Source organism: Sus scrofa, chromosome X, assembly GCF_054392235.1.
Source record: "Sus scrofa isolate SSC_HxYL_T2T_F1_AM1 chromosome X, Sscrofa_HxYL_maternal_Yorkshire_Landrace_v2.0, whole genome shotgun sequence".
Taxonomy (NCBI): Eukaryota; Metazoa; Chordata; class Mammalia; order Artiodactyla; family Suidae; genus Sus; species Sus scrofa.
In genome coordinates this window covers 64332248-64349893 of record NC_139401.1, presented here as the reverse complement: position 1 = coordinate 64349893, position 17646 = coordinate 64332248, and the positions used below count along the sequence as shown (strand labels likewise).

Genomic DNA, 17646 nt, shown 5'->3' with positions numbered 1-17646 from the left:
GTAAAAAAAATTAAGAGGAAATAGAAAAATAGAAATTGAGGCAGTCACAATTGGAAAGCAATCATTAAATAAGCAAGATATGTATCTAAAAGTAAAAAAATACTATCATAAAAGTGACAATACACAAAAGGAACAGCAAAAGGATAAACATGAGGATGTTAAAAAAGTGTATCAAAATCATAAAATGTGGGGAAGGAAAGTAAGAAAATCTGGACTATTTTTTTTTTGGAATATTTGATCCTATATGGCTATCAGGCTAAAGCAAGCATATATAGCAAGGGGTTAGCATATTTGAAAGACAGGGAAACCACAAATGAAAGTCAAACATTACATTCATGAAAACTAAAAAGAAGAGGGCACAGCATAAAAGAAGTCATCCAACCCCCCGAAAAAAAAAGGAAAGAAAGGAGCAAAGGATAAACATAGAATCAACTGGAAAACAAGGTTTAAAATGGCAATAAATACATATTTATCAATTGCCTTAAATGTCAATGTACTTAATGCTCCAATCAAAAGACACAGAGTAGCAGATTGGATTAAAAAGCTGCAATATGCTCTCTATGAGACTCTCCTCAGGGCAAAGGACACGTATAGATTGAAAGTGAGGGAATGGGAACAGATATTTCATGCCAGTGCACAAGATAGGAAAACAGGAGTTCCAATATTCATATCAGACAAAATAGACTTAAAAATGGAATACTACTCAGCCTAAAAAGACCAAAATAATGCCATTTGAAGCAACATGGCTGGAACTAGATACTCTCACACTAAGTGAAGTAAATCAGAATGAGCTAACCAAGTACCATATGATATCACTCATATACAACACACATGAAACTCTCTACAGTAAAGAAACTCATGGACTTGGAGAACAGACTTTTGCTTGCCAATGGGATGGGGAGGGAGTCTGAGGGATTGGTAGTTTGGGTTTAATAGATGCAAAATATTTCTTTGGAGTGGACAAGCCATGAGATCCTGCTGTACAGCACAGGGAACTATATCTAGTTATTTGTGATGGAACATGATGTAGGACAATGTGATAAGAATGTGTATATATATATATTTATATATGTGTGTGCATATGCATATGTATTACTGGGTCACTTTGCAGTATAGCAAAAATTGACAGAACATTGTAAATCAACTGTAATAAAAAATTTAAAAAATAAGTACTATGATTATCCTCATTTTACATATGAGGATACTTAACAGCAGGGAAATTGGAACTTTAGGCAAAGTGCTATTTAATTTCAAGTGTAAATTCTGATATTGGGAAATGATTTGTAATTTTTGATAGATAGCATTTCCTGCTGATATATATAGCAATGTATATGGGCTGCAATTTTTATTCCCTTAAGAAATTCATCATGACCACAAAATACTTTTCTGAGAGCCTCAGAAAACTTTTTGTATTTGTTAGCTGTTTCATAGGTATTTTGCATAACAAAGCACCCTAAATCTCAGTGGACACAGCAGTAAGCATTTATTACTAGCTCATAGATCTCTAGGTTGGCTTTTAACCTCAGTTAGATTTGAATGGCTTGTCTCAGGCCACCGGGGCTATATTAGGTCTGCACCCTGTGTCTGTGCTTTTCAAGAATCAGAGAGCTTCTAGGGTAAAAGCAAATGGTGGGTGAGCAGAGACACTTCAGCCTTTTTGTTTGTTTGTTTTTGTTTTTTATTAATGATTTTTTATTTTTTCCATTATAGTTGGTTTACAATGTTCTCTCAATTTCTGCTGTACAGTAATGTGACCCAGTCTCTCTCACACACACATATGTATATATATATTCTTTTTCTCACATTATCCACCAACGTGTTCCATCACAAGTGACTAGATATAGTTTCTTGTGCTACACAGCAGGATCTCTCTGCTTATCCACTCCAAATGCAATAGTTTGCATCTGTTAACCCCAGTCTCCCAGTCCATCCCACTCCCTCTCCCCTCCCCCTTTGCAAATACAAGTCTGTTCTCCAAGTCCATGAGTTTCTTTTCTCTGGAAAGGTTCATTTGTGCCATATATTAGGTTCCAGATATAAATGATAACATAGGGTATTTGTCTTTCTCTTTCTGACTTACTTCACTTAGTATGAGAGTCTGTAGTCCTATCCATGTTGCTGCAAATGGCATATTTTGGTCTTTTTTATGGCTGAGTAGTATTCCAGTGTATGGCACATTTTCTTCCCTTTTTTTGGCCTTTTATTTATTTATTTATTTATTTATTTATTTATTTATTTATTTATTATTTTTATACCATATCCTCTTAATCCATTCATCTGGCAATGGACATTTAGGTTGTTTCCATGTCTTGGCTATTTTGAATAGTGCTGCAATGAACCTAGGGGTACAGGTATCTTTTCCAATGAAAGTTTTGGCTGGATATATGCTCAGAGTGGATTTGCTTGGTCATATGGTAGTTCTATATTTAGTTTTCTGAGGTACCTCCATACTGTTTTCCATAGTGGTTGTACCAATTTACATTCCCACCAACAGTGAAGGAAGATACCCTTTTCTCCACAACCTCTCCAGCATTTATTATTTGTTGATTTGTTAATGATGGTGATTCTGACAGGTGCAAGGTGGTACCTCACTGTTGTTTTGGTTTGTATTTTTCTAATAATTTGTGATGTTGAACATTTTTTCATGTGCCTGTTGGCCATCTGTATATCTTCTTTGGAGAACTCTCTAGGCTGAAAACTTGCACACTGTCACTTCCTCACAAATTTTGTTGGCCAAAACAGGTCTTATGGCCAAACCTAATATCAGTTCGAAGTAAAACACTTTCTTCCTTTACTGGCACAAACTGCAATTTCACATGATACAGGAGATTGATACTGGGAGGTGGCCATTACTTGGGAAGGGTAATCCCATCTACCGTGTACTGGCTGATGGTGGTAAAAGAGAAGATATTTTGATGGAAACCAACAATATAGTGGAAACAACCATGGGATCAGAAGGTCTGGATTTGATTCCTAACCCTGGCACTTGGTAGTACTTCAAGGAGGTCATTTTCCCTTATGTTATTTTAACACTAAGGGTTTATGAGATTTCTTTTTCTAGTGTTTTCATTTTCTAGATAATGATGATGCTGAAGAAAGAGAGGTTGAGTTATTAGGCTAAGTTCAAATATATAGGTGGAAGTAGAGTCAAGGCTAGAACCTATACTTCTATTTCTATTTTTATATCTTTACCACTACAAAAGAGGACATATTGAGGCTAGTATGAAGAGATATTTCAGCCCTCCTCCTTCCCTCGTAAAATTAATTTTTTGGCAGTTCTATTTCTACATTGCAACAGTAATCCATTTTCATTTTCTTTCAAGGACTGAACAAGGGAAAATAGACCAAAATTATAAAAGAAAGGGTTGATGTTTGAACTGAACTTGCATGGAACAATATTTAAACTTTTTGTGTTGTTGGGGAAACTGCTAGCATTACTGCCTTGAAAGATCTTTCAGAGAATAAGTTTTAAATGGAGTCATTCCCAAAGTAGCAAGGTGGGCTAGAAATGATTCATGACCCACTCTATCTTTGTGATACTATAACGTTGTGTGTGTAGTTATTTATTTTTTAAACATTTATATAGTGCTTTTTTGTGCCAGATGTTCTTCTAAGAACTCAAAGATTAATTCATTTAATCTTCAAAATTACACTACAAGGCAGGGACTCTGTAAACGATTAAAATAATCAAAGAAACAAAACGGTAACAACAAAATAAGCATAACCCAAAACCTAAGGGAAAAAAAAAAAAACCCTAAGGCACAGGGAGGCTATATAATTCCCATAGTCATGCACTAGAAAGGAACGGTACTGATAATGAATGCAGGTAGTCTGGTTCTAGAGTCCATGTTCTTAACTATTGTACCATGCAAGCACACAGGCATTATCAAGGCACAAGGTATCAGAGTTACACCATCCAGCTCTGCTACATTTTCTGGTTCTGTGACATGACCCAAATGATGTCACCTCCCTGAGCCTCAGTTTCAGCTGTAAAATATAGATATTAATTATACCTGCCTGACAGGTTTGTGGTGGACATTAAATGAGGTGGTATGCATATTTGGTCCTGAAACATTAGTTATATTTCTGCAAATTATCAGGTTTTTTTTAAAATTTTTGCTTTGTAGGGCCTCACTGCAGCGTATGGAAGTTCTCAGACTAGGTGTCTAATCAGAGCTGCAGCTGCTGGCCTACACCACAGCCACAGTAATGTCAGATCCAAGCTGTTTCTGCGACCTCTCCCACAGCTCATGGCAATGTCAGATCATTAAACCACTGAGCGAGTCCAGGGATCCAATCTGCATCCTCATTGATACAGATGTAAAAATCCTCAACAAAATACTGGCAAGCCAAATCCAACAAGATATAAAAAGTATTATATACCATAAACAAGTGAGATTTTTTTTCCTATAATGCATGGTTGAATGAACATCTATATGTCAATCAATACATTATAGTATTATAATAAAGGACAGAAGTACAAGTATATCTCAGCTGCATATAAATCATTTGACAAGTCTGACAACCTGTTTGAATAAAAATATTCTACAAAATAGCAATAGAAGGGAATCCTCTCAAACTGATAAATGACAGATACAAAAAGCTCAGAGTTGACATCATATTATATTAATAGTGAAAGAATAAAATTTATCCTTCTCACGTAAAGAAGAGAACAATGATGTCTACTCTTCCTATATCTGTTCACTATTTTGCTCTTGGTTCTAGCCAGGATAATTATTTAGATTGGAAATGAGCAAACAAAATTGTATTTATTTGTGGATAACTTCATCTTGTATTTGGAAAATCCTGAGGAATACACACATACAAACACAAATACACACACAATTAGAACTAATAAAGGAGTTCAACAGCATTGCAAGATACAAGATCAACATACAAAATTAAATTGTATTTCTTTTTAAAAAAATGATTATTATTTTTTTCTGTTAGAGTTGGTTTCCAGTGTTCTGTCCGTTTTCTACTATTCAGCAAAGTGACCCAGTCAGGTATGTGTATATACATATATATATATATATATATATATATATATATATATATGTATACACACACACACACACACACATACATACATATGTATATATAATATATATATTCTTTTTCTCATATTATCCTCCATCATGCTCCATCAAACCTGACTAGATATAGTTCCCAATGCTCTACAGCAGGACCTCATAGCTTATCCATTCCAAATGCAGTAGTTTGCATCTTTTAAACCAGATTCTCAGTCCCCCACTCCCTCCCCCTCCCTCTTGGAAACCACAAGTCTTTTCTCCAAGTCCATGAGTTTCTTTTTGGTGGAAAGTCTCATTTGTGACATATATTAAATTCCATATATAAGGGATATCATATGGTATTTGTCTTTCTCTTTCTGACTTACTTCACTTAGTATGAGAGTCTCTAGTTCCATCCATGTTGCTGCAAATGGCATTAGTTTGTTATTTTTTTATGGCTGAGTAGTATTCCATTGCGTATATAAACTTTCTTTTCTGCCTGATTCCATTTTTTCCCTTTGTTTCTTTTATTTATTTATTTATTTATTTATTTTAATTTATGGTTTGGATGATTTCCATTCATTTTTTTTTGTAATTTTCTCTTTAGTTTTTGTGAATGTAATGTTTGGTTTTGATTTGTGGTTGCCCTGTTTTTCAAGTGTGTTACCACCTTCTTATATCTTCTTGTCTTAGCTTGATACTTATATAGGCTCAAAGACATTATTTAAAAAAAAAAGAGTCTAGATTTTCTTACTTTTCTTCCCCACCTTCTATGATTTTGAAGTCCTTTTTTAACATCTTCATGTTTGTGCTTTTACTGTTCCTTGGGTTTATTGTCACTTTTACAGTAGGTTTTTTTCCCCCTATTAGATCTACATACTGACTTATTTAAGTGATTGCTTTCCAATTGTGATTTCCTCCATTCTATTTCTTCTTACTTCTTTTTTATTTAGAGAAGCCCTTTCACTGTTTTTTTAGAATGGGTTTAGTATTGCTGTACTCTTTTAGCTTTTGTTTGTTGGAGAAATTCTTCATTTCCCCTTCTATTTTAACTGATATTCTTGTGGGGTAGAGTACTAGCCTGCAAATTTCTCCTTTTTTAGATCTTTGAAAATAACTTGCCACTCTCTTCTGGCCTGTAGTGTTTCTGTAGAGAAATCAGCTGATAGCCTTATGGGGGTTCCCTTATAATTAACACTTTGCTTTTTCTCTTGCTGCCTTTAGAATCCTCTCTTTATCTTTAAATTTTGCCATGTTTATTATAATATGTCTTGGTGTGGGCCTGTTTGAGTCCAATTAGTTTTGGACTCTGTGCTTCCTTTATCTTGATACCTATTTTCTTTAGATTTGGAAAGTTCTCAGACATATTTTCTTCAAATATATTTTCAATCCTCTTTTCTTTTGTTTCTTCTTCTGGAAATCCTATTATGCATTCATTTGGTTTTCTGTCTGCTGTCCTGACTGGGTGATTTCCACTGTTCTCTCTTCCAAGTCACTAATTTGTTCTCTGCATTATTCATTCTGCTCTTTAGTGACTTTAGCTTAGTTTGCACCACTGCAAATGAATTTTCTAAATTTTCTTGCTTCCTCCTTATATTTTCTAGTTCCTTTCTAAGGCAATCTGCATTAGTGTTTACATCAGCTCTCAATTACTTCACATATTCACCCTTAACTTCCTTCAGTATTTTCACTATCTCCCTTTTGAACTCAGTGTCTATTAGACTGCAGAAGTCTGTTATATTGTTTGTCCTTCAGATGAGTTCTCCCATTCTTTTAATTGGAAATTGTTCCTGAGCTTCTTCATCTTGCTTTCATTTTTCTTTTTCTTTGAGTTTAGTGAAACCAAACTGTTGTCTTGGAAGGGCTATTCCTATGCAATAACATCTCTTTGTATTTTGTGAGGGGGTACTATTTATTTTTGTCATGGGAGTTTGGACATTTCCTGTCTCTTTCTTCAGTGTGAGCAGGCTGTGCTGAGTGTGTTTCCATGGAGAAGGAAGCAATGGGTAGGGGTAATAATCAGCGCCTGGTTGCTGAGCAATATCAAGGACTTGCAGGAAGGTGGCCCAGGTTACTCCTAGTTGCAGGGCCCTGGTAAGTTGTAATGAGCCTTAGGCAGATTCAGGAACTGCCCAGAGCATTTGGCAGTGTCAGTGGCAGAATGTGTGAGTTCCTAGGGGAGTGAGAGCAACAACAGGTGGTGTTCAGTCATGATGCCCTCCTTTGTGGTGCCCTCTGAGGTGACTGGGGTTGCGTGTGGTGCCTGATCACAGACCCCTAGTGATGGTGAGCCACACCCACCTCTGGAGTCAGAGATAACTGCAGTGGTTTGCCCTCATCACATGTAGCACCATGCTCTGCTTAGCCCATGCAGGAGGTTCAACAAAGTTTGCTCCTAGTTGAACAGTCTTGGCAAGTGACAGTGTTTTTTTTTTTTTTTTTTTTTATTTTCCCACTGTACAGCAAGGGGGTCAGGTCATCCTTAGATGTATACATTGCAGTTACAGTTTTTTCCCCCACCCTTTCTTCTGTTGCGACATGAGTATCTAGACATAGTTCTCAATGCTATTCAGCAGGATCTCCTTATAAATCTATTCTAGGTTGTGTCTGATAAGCCCAGTGTTTATGTGGGTACTGCCAGGAGTGTTTGGCAGTGGTGGCAGCAGGGCAGGTATGTTCCTAGGGAAGTGAAAACAACAACAGTTGGTGTTTGGTCACAGTGCCCTCCTCTGTAATGCTCTCTGAGGTGATTGGGTCCGCATGTGATTCCTGTTCTTGGACCCCTAGGGGTGGCATGCCACACCAACCTCTGGAGTGAGCAATAACTGTGGTGGTTTGACCCTACCACCTGACCATGCCAGAAGCACTCCATCCTGCTCAGCCCACACAGGCAGTTCTGCAAAGGCTGCTCCTAGTTGCAGGGTCCTGGGAAGTGACAGTGATTGAGTTTGTGGTCACTTCCCAGAGCATTTTGTGGTGGCAGCAGCAAGGTGGGTGTATTTCCAGGGATGTAAGAGCAAAAATGGGTGGTGTTTGGTCACAATGCCCTCCTCTGTGGTGCCCTCTGAGGTGATTGGGGCTGCAAGTGGTGCCTGTTCATAGACCCCTAGTGGTGGCAGGCCATGCCCACCTCTGGAGTCAGAGATAACTACAGAGGTTGCCCCCACCACCTGTAGACCATGCCAGAAGCACCCCATTCCACTAAGACCATGGAAGAGGTGCTGCACAGGCCGCTCCTAGTTGCTGGGTCCTGGGAAGTGACAATGTTCAAGCCTGTGGGTCCTGCCCAGAGCTTTTGGCAGTGGCAGCAATATGCCGGGTGTGTTCCCAGGGCAGTGAGAGCAACAATGGGTAGTGCTTGGTTGCAGTGCCTTTTCTGTTGCCATCCTGTGAGGTGACTGGGGCCCACGTGGAGCCTGTTCACAGACCCCTAGTGGTGGCAGGCCGTGCCTCCCTCTGGTTTCTGAGATGACCGCTGCGGTTTGTCCCCAGTGCCTATAGGTCACACAATAGGCACCATGTTGTGCTTAACCCCCTGCTGCCCTTAGCCCACACAAGAGGTGCCTAGCCACTCATAGCCTGCACAAAAAGTGCCCAGTCTTCTGTAGCCTGAGCAAGTGGCCTCTCGCCACCTGTAGCCTGTGCCAGAGGGGCCCTACCCTCTGAGAGCCTGTGTGTGTGTAGGGAGATTCCTATGGCAGTCCACCCCTCTTCCTCTTGCCCTCCCTAACAATGGTGCTTTGCTTCTTTTGGGCCCAGACCTCCTCCTGGGTTTACTTGGCTGTGGTATTCCACTCACCAGCCCATGGTACACTACTCCCCAGCCCCTCAGTCTTTCTCCACACAGCCAACCTTAGTCAGCTCCCTGGCACTGACCTCCAGAGCCTGAGTCTTATCTCCCAGCCCCTGCTCGAGAATCTCAGGCTGTGGTATCCTGGTGGTGCAGATGGTCTGTGCAGCTCTCACTCTGCTTTGCCCTCCTCAATCCAGCTGCTGGTTTTTCTCTCCAACTTTGAGGTGCTTCTGTCTTGGCTGATCTCCCAGTTGGTTAGGTGGCTTCCCAGGATGTGGGTTCATTCTCATGAATGTTAGTTATGTCCTGATTCCTTTTCTCTCTCTCTCTTTTTCTTCTGTTCTGCCCAGTATGTCAAAGGTTTCTTGCCCCTTTTGGAGGTTTAAGTTCTTCTGCGAGCACTCAGTAGATGTTCTGTGAGAATAATTCTACATTTAGATGTTTTTTTAATGTGTTTGTGGGAGAAGGTGAGCAGATGTCTTACTCCTCTGCCATCTTGATACTCCTAAATCATATTTCTATATGCTATTAGTGAATAATCTGAAAATTAAATTTAGGAACCAGTCCCATTTACAGTATCATCTAATAAATTAAAGTACTGAGGCATAAAATAAAAAATATAAGTACAAGATTTGTACACTAAAAAGTGCACAGCATCACATGAAGAAATTAAGGAGGACTTAAATAATTAGAAAGACATTCCATGTTCATGAATTGGAAGACTTCTAAGACTACCAGGGTGGTAATAGAAAAGTGATCTACAGATTCAATGTAAATCTCTAGCAAAATATCAGCTGAGTATTTTTCACAAATTGATGTGTTAACTGTAAAATCTGCATCAAAAGAACCAAATGGAAAAGGAAGTCTTCAAAAAAATTCACAATTTTTAATTTTAAAATTTACCACAAATATATCATCAACATAATGTGGTGCTGACATAAACACATTGATTAATATAATAGAACTGACAATCTGAAAATAAAAGTACACATTTATAGTCAATTGATAATTGACAAGGATGCCAAAACAATTTAATGGGGAAGAATAGTTTTTTGAACAGTGATGCTAGGACTACTGGATATCTTAACAGAAAATAATGAAGTTAGAGCCCTACATTATACCACATAAAAAAATTAAAACTGAAAATTATAAAACACTTAGAAGACAACATATGTATAATTTTTCATGACCTTACATCAGGCAATAGTTTCTGAGATATGACATCAAAACCACAAGTAACTAAAAAAAAAAACAAAAACCAAAAAATAGGCCAATTAGACTTCAGAAATTTAAAAATGCTTATTTCTCAAAGGACACTACCAAGAACGTGTCAAGGCAGGAGTTCCCACTGTGGCTCAGTAGGTTAATGATCCAGCTTGTCTCTCTGGAGGCACTAGTTCATTCCTTGGCCTGACACAGTGGGTTAAGGTTCTGGCCTTGCCACAGCTGTGACATAGATTGCAGCTCTGGCTCAGATTTGATCCCTGGCCTTGGCACTTCCATATGCCATGGGGGCAGCTGAAAAATAAAAATAAAAATAAGTGCCAAGACAACCGCAAGAAAGGGATAACATACTTGCACATCTAGTATTGTGTATATAATGAATTCTTGTAACTCAAATTATAGAGATAAAACCCAATATTAAAATGGGGAAAATAATTAAATAAACATTTTTCTAACGAATATATAGTTGACTCTTGAACAAGTTGGGTTTGAGCTGCACAGATCCACTTGTACGTGGATTTTTTTCAATAGTTATTTTCAGTATTACAACACTACATAATCTGTGATTAGTGAAACTACAGATGCAGAACCATGGATATGGTGAAATCATGTATATGGAGGTGGACTATTAATTGATACACAGGTTTGTTTGTTGTCCCTAACCCCCAAGTTGTTCAATGGTCAACTGTATCTGCAAAGGGTCAATAAACATACAAAAATAAATTTCATATCATTAGTATTAGGGAAATGCAAGTCAAACTACAGTGAATGCAACTTCACATCCGCTGAGTTTGATATAGTCAAAAAAGTGTCAGTGAATATGTGGAGAAGTTGGAACTCTCATTCATTGCTGCGGGTAATGTAAAATGATACACCTAATTTGGAAAATAGTTTTGTTGTTCCTCAAAAAATTAAAAACAGAGTTGCCCAAATGATCCAGCAATTTCACTCTTATGTATATGCTCAAAAGAATTGAAAGCATTACCACATAGACTCTCGTATGTGGCTATTCATAGTAGCATTATTCATAACTGTCCCCAAATGAATATAACCCTAATGTCCATCAGTGAAGTTATTCATAACGAAAATGTGGTGTATCCAAATATTCTAATGTTATTTGGCCATAAAAAAATGAAGTACTGTTACATGATACAACAGAGATGAACTTTGATTCTAAGTGTAGGAAGACCGTCACAAAAGGCCACATATTGTATGATTCAATTTATATTCAATGTCTAGAATAGACAAATTCATAGAGATAAAATGTTAATTGTGGTTATGGAGGAGAGGGAGGGGAGAATGGGGGTTGGTTACTAATAAGTATGGAGGTTTTTTTTGAGTTGATGGAAATATTCTGGAATCAGATAGTGTTGGATGTTTGCACAATTTCATGAATATGCTAAAAACCACTGCAGTATCCACTTTTAAATGGTGAATTTTTTTTTATTTTCCCTGACGCATGAATTTTATCTTAGCCTTTATTTTAAAAATGGAAGTGGAAGAGAAAGTGACCTACACAACTTTATCTATTCCTAGATAAGTCACTGACATTTTCTGGATCCCATGCTTTCTTCAAACAGCTGCCACTTTATATAGATCCAACTTCTGGAGGAAGAGTTTCCCCTACCTATCTTTTGTGTGAGAGTCTCTGTTTCCTGTGTTTTGGTAACTGAGTTGGTGCTAAGGCTACATACAAGGCACTTTCGTTATTTAAAAGCCTCCCGAGTGTAATTCCTTTCAAGATCATCTGTGTTTGATTTGACTATGTGGAATAAATCAGACCTGTGAATTATCTGACCTTGGACAATTCACCTTTTATGTACCTTAATTTACTTTAACATATCTACTTCTCAGAGTTGTGAAGACTAAACAAAATTGGATTTTAAGTACCTAGCATATTGTCTGGCCTGATGTAGGCCTCAGTTAATGTTAGCTTCCTCTATTACTTTTTTCTCTCTGGTAAAAACACATTCCTTACAGATCAGAAGTCACTCAGCCCTGTCCTGGCTTTCTGTTCAGCAATGGATTGCCTCTAGAAATAAACCATGGGTCAGGTATTTATTTTTTTCTTTTTGTCAGTGTGTTTCCTGCTGTGCCTTTTCTAATACTTGGCATATTGTGGGTGTTCAGTGAGTTTGGATATCCTATGTGACGACACAAGCCTTTTTACTTATTTTCCCAACATAGTGCTGAGAGGATTGCACAATTTCAGTATTAGTTTCTGAAAACTAGCATTGTTAGTGCTCATTTGAGGCTGTATGATATCTAGTTGTGCTGAGGGGCAGAGAGTTTAATTAAATTTCACACTTGAGAGTGATGGCTGAATCCTCAATCCTTCATAAAACTTTTCAACTCTCTCTCTCCTTTTTTTTTTTTTTTTTTGCTGCACCCACAACATATGGAAGTTCATGGGCCAGGGATCAAATCTGAGCCAAAGGGGAGACATATGCTGCAGCTGAAAGCAACACCAGATCCTTTAACCCACTGAGTTGGTCTGGGGATTGAACCCATACCTCTGAAGTGACCCAAGCTGCTATAGTTAGATTCTTAACCCACTGTACCACAGCCAGAACTCCCGAGTTTTTCAACTCTTGAATTTTCAGTTAAACTTTTCAGGATTTTTTCCTCATCTTTAGCATCATCTTTTAGTATGCAGTACATAAATAAATAAAAAATAGCAAATACCTCATCATTCACAGAGGCAGTCTTAAGTTCCAGTTGCCTTGGAAGTGTATTACTTATTGTTAGGCTGTTTAAGTGAATTGTAGATTAACCTTTTAAAGGCATATTCACTGTTCACTATTGTGTTCCTTCTTTCTCCTTTACAAAAAATGAATGAGTAGTTAATTCATGTGAAAAATATTGTGTAGAAGAAAAAGTAACTAGCATACAAGTGCCATTCTCTGATTAGCAGCTGCCAGAGCCTTTATCTACACCAGTAGGTACTGCCTTTTGTGTAGGTGGAATTGTTCAAGGTTGTATTTTAGGGTGTCGAAACTGCCAAGACCAATGCAAAAGTAAATTCTCTCTTGCTTTTTTTTCCATCCCAGGGACTAGAGAGATTGGCTATATGAAACCTGACACTGTTGTTCATTCTTATTCCTGAAGAGACTGAATTAAAACTGTAGACATCTTCATTCCGTGACAGTTTATATAAACTGTCACTGTATGCAGATGACATGATACTATATATAGAAAACCCTAAGGAATCAACCCAAAAAATACTTGAACTGATCAACAAATTCAGCAAAGTAGCAGGATATAAGATTAACATTCAGAAATGAGTCATATTTCTGTATACTAACAATGAAATATAAGAAAAGGAATACAAAAATACAATACCTTTTAAAATTGCACCCCCAAACATCAAATACCTCGGAATACACCCTACCAAGGAGCTAAAGCATTTATATGCCAAGAATATAAAACAATAATCAAGGAAATTAAAGAAGATGTAGAGAAATGGAAAGATATTTCATGCTCCTGGGTTGCAAAAGTTAATATTTTAAAAAATGGTATACTACACAAAGTGATCTAGAGATTCAATGTAATCCCTATCAAATTACCCATGACATTTTTCACAGAACTAGAACAAACAATCCAAAAATTCACATGGAACCACAAAAGGCCCCGAATTGCCAAAGCAATCCTGAGAAACAAAAACCAAGCAGGGGGCATAACTCTCCCAGACTTCAGGCAATATTACAAAGCCACATTCTTCAAGGACAGTGTGGTATTGGTACCAAAACAGACATACAGACCAGTGGAACAGAATAGAGAACCCAGAAATAAACCCAGGCACCTATGGTCAATTAATCTTTGACAACAGAGGCAGAAACATAAAATGGGAAAAAGATAGTCTCTTCAGCAAGTATTGCTGGGAAACCTGGACAGCTGCATGCAAATCAATGAAACTAGAACACACCCTCACACCATGCATGAAAATAAACTCAAACTGGCTTAAAGACTTAACTATAAGGCAAGACACCATCAAACTCCTGGAAGAGAATATAGGCAAGACATTCTCTGACATCAACCTTACAAATGTTTTCTCAGGTCATTCTCCCAAAGCAATAGAGATAAGAGCAAAAATAAACCAATGGGACCTAATCAAACTGACAAGCTTTTGCACAGCAAAGGAAACCCAAAAGAAAACAGACAATTTACAGAATGGGAGAAAATAGTTTCAAATGATGCAACTGACAGGGGCATAATCTCTAAAATGTAGAAGCAATTTATACAACTCAACATCAAAAAAGCCAACAACCCAATGGAAAAATGAGTAAAAGGCCTGAATAGACAATTCTCCAAGGAAGATATACAGATGGCCAACAAGCACATGAAAAAATGCTCAACATCCTCGATTATTAGGGAAATGCAAATCAAAACTACCACGAGATACCATCTCACACCAGTCAGAATGGCCATCACGAATAAGTCCACAAATAACAAATGCTGGAGCAGGTGTGGAGAAAAGGGAACCCTCCTGCACTGTTGGTGGGAATGTAACCTGGTACAGCCACTATGGAGAACATTTTGGAGGTACCTTAGAAAACTATACACAGAACTACCATATGACCCAGCAACCCCACTCTTGGGCATATATCCGGACAAAACTTTCCTTGAAAAAAGGAAAGTTTTCCCACGTGTTCATTGCAGCTGTATTCACAATAGCCAAGACTTGGAAACAACCCAAAAGGCCATTGGCAGATGATTGGATTAGGAAGAGGTGGTATATATACACAATGGAATACTACTCAACCATAAAAAGCAACAGAATAATACCATTTGCAGCAACATGGATGGAACTAGAGACTCTCATCCTGAGTGAAGTAAGTCAGAAAAAGAAAGACAAATACCATATGATATCACTTATATCTGGAACTTAATATACTGCACAAATAAACCTTTCCACAGAAAAGAAAATCATAGACTTGGAGAATAGACTTGTAATTTCCTAGGGGGAGGGGGAGGGAGTGGGATGTATTGGGAGCTTGGAGTTAATGGATGCAAACTATTGCTTTTGGAATGGATGAGTAATGAGTTCCTTCTGTGTAGCACTGAGAACTATGTCTAATCACTTATGATGGAGCATGATAATGGGAGAAAAAAGAGGGTATACATGTATGTGTGACTGGGTCACTATGTTGTACGTTAGAAAAAAAATTGTTTTGGGGAAATAACAATAAAAAAGACCTGTAGACATCTTAATCTGTGCCTTCTCTTCCATATATAGGAGCGGAAAAAGAAATTTGAAAAGGATGGTGAGAGATTTTATTCCTTGCTGGATCGGCATTTACATCTATCTTCCAAAAAGAAAGAATCCCAGTTACAAGAGGTATGTTAAAAAATCCTAAGCCTCTTTTCCCTTGCCAGCCCTGCCTTGGTAATAGTGGCAGCTTCTGTTACAAGGCTTTTCTCATACTCTACCTCAGTAGGGGACCCATGCATAATAGTTTTGCTTACTGATTAAGTCATGGCCAGGGACTCAGGAGCCTTGAGTTCTCAGGCCAGCTCCTCCACAAACTCATAGTTTGATTTTGGATTAGATATTTCTTTCTTGGCCTCATTTTCTCCATCAAAGGGAGAGTGGTACTCAAAGATCTCTAGAGTCCCTTTTAGCTCCAAGTTTCTGATTCCAGCTTTTTTTCCCTGATATTTTCCTACATTAGAAGTTTTTTTGTTTGTTTTTGGGTTGTTTTATTTATTTTTTTTGTTTTTTTTTAATTTGTTTTTTGCCTTTCCCTCTTTCTTATATTTATTTATTTCTTATTACTCAAATGAATTTATCACATCTGTAGTAATATAATGATTATAACAATCCAACTTCACAGGATTTCCATCCCATAACCCAAGCACATCACCCCACCCACCCCCAAACTGTCTCCTCTGGAGACCATAAGGTTTTCAATTTCTGTGAGTCAGCATCTGTTCTGCAAAGAAGTTCAGTCTGTCCTTTTTTCAGCTTCCACATGTCAGTGAAAGCATTTGATGTTGGTGTCTCATTGAATGGCTGACTTCACTTAGTATGATAATTTCTAGGTCCATCCATGTTGCTAAAAATGCTGGTATTTCGTTCATTTTAATGGCTGAGTAATATTCCGTTGTGTATATGTACCACATCTTCTGGATCCACTCCTCTGTCTATGGACATTTAGGTTGTTTCCATGTCTTGGATATTGCAAATAGTGCTGCAATGAACAGTGGAGTACATGTGTCTTTGCGAGTCATGGTTTTCTCTGGATAGATGCCCAGGAGTGGGATTACTGGATCAAATGGTAGTTCTATGTTTAGTTTTCTGAGGAATCTCCATACTGCTTTCCACAGTGGTTGCACCACTTTACATTCCCACCAACAGTGTCATAGAGTTCCTTTTTCTCCACACCCTCTCCAGCACTTATTGTTTGTAGACTTTTGGATGATGGCCATTCTGCTGGTGTAAGGTGGTACCTCATAGTGGTTTTGACTTGCATTTCTCTAATAATGAGTGATGTTGAACATCTTTTCATGTGTTTTTTGGCCATCTGTATGTCTTCTTTGGAGAACTGTCTGTTTAGATCTTCTGCCCATTTGTTGATGGGGTTGTTTGTTTTTTGGCATGGAGCTGCAGAAGGTGTTTGTAAATTTTGTAGATCCATCCCTTGTCAGTTGATTCACTTGCAAAGATTTTCTCCCATTCTGTGGGTTGTCTTTTTTGTGTTGTTTTGGGTTTCCTTTGTTGTGCAGAAACTTTGAAGTTTGATTAGGTCCCATTTGTTTATTTTTGTTTTTAGCATCAATACTCTAAAAGGTGGATCTGAGAAGATGTTGCTGTCGTTTATGTCAGAGAGTGTTTGGCCTATGTTTTCCTCTAAGAGTTTTATAGTGTCTGGTCTTATATCTAGGTGTTTAATCCATTTGGAGTTTATTTTTGTTTATGGTGTTAGGGAGTTTTGTAATTTCATTCTTGGTTTTCCTTTTTGATCCTGCACTGGGACTACAGCTTACATGGAACTTCCATTGACTTCAGTTCAAATGAGCTACTATTCAATGAGTGCCTACCACAGTCCAGGGACTATGCTGGGTGCAAGAAGACTGCAATGTCATTAGTACATACTCCCTGCACTTCTGCAGCTTATAGTTGGGATGCTAAAATGAGAATACATATGACTCTTATACATGTAGAATTTTTTACATAATGTAATGTGTGTGTATTGTCCTTGCAATGATAGGAGAATGTTTGGAGAATAAAATACTTATATCTGGTTGCGGAGAATTGCTTTCATGGAAGAATGTTGTCCTTCCTAGTTTTAGATGGTATTACGAAAATAGGCAAAGTGTTTAACAGATAAATATGGAGAAATGGACCTTTCAAATTGAGGGCAGTGGCCCCAAGGATGTAAACGGTGTTTGGCATATGCTTTGACCAGAATTTGCATTACTATTTCAGGATAGTGAAATACAAGAAAGGATTAGGCAAGTTGTGGTGTAATAAGGCTCAGGAGTTTGTGTTGAATTCTTTTGGCCCTGGAAGACTCATGGAAGTCCTTTCGTTGTGTGAACAACATGAGTAGAATTCTATTTTAGGAATCTCAAACTGACTGAAGTTGTAAGATGAATTAGATCCAGGAGAGTCTG

The 17646-nt window shown here is 37.8% G+C and overlaps 1 protein-coding gene across 13 annotated transcripts in view; it reads left to right on the top strand.

Annotated features, from left to right (window-relative positions):
* The window catches only part of OPHN1 (oligophrenin 1), a 631870-nt gene that overhangs the window by 272752 nt on the left and 341472 nt on the right, over positions 1 to 17646 (top strand). For all 13 annotated transcript variants that reach the window (XR_002340743.1, XR_014835159.1, XR_014835161.1 and 10 more), the window contains exon 6: positions 15266 to 15367. Coding sequence is in view for 8 of the 13 variants with exons in the window: in XM_085007358.1 (XP_084863484.1) it covers positions 15266 to 15367 (102 nt within the window). In the remaining 5 variants the exon portion in view is untranslated. The remainder of the gene's footprint in view (positions 1 to 15265; positions 15368 to 17646) is intronic.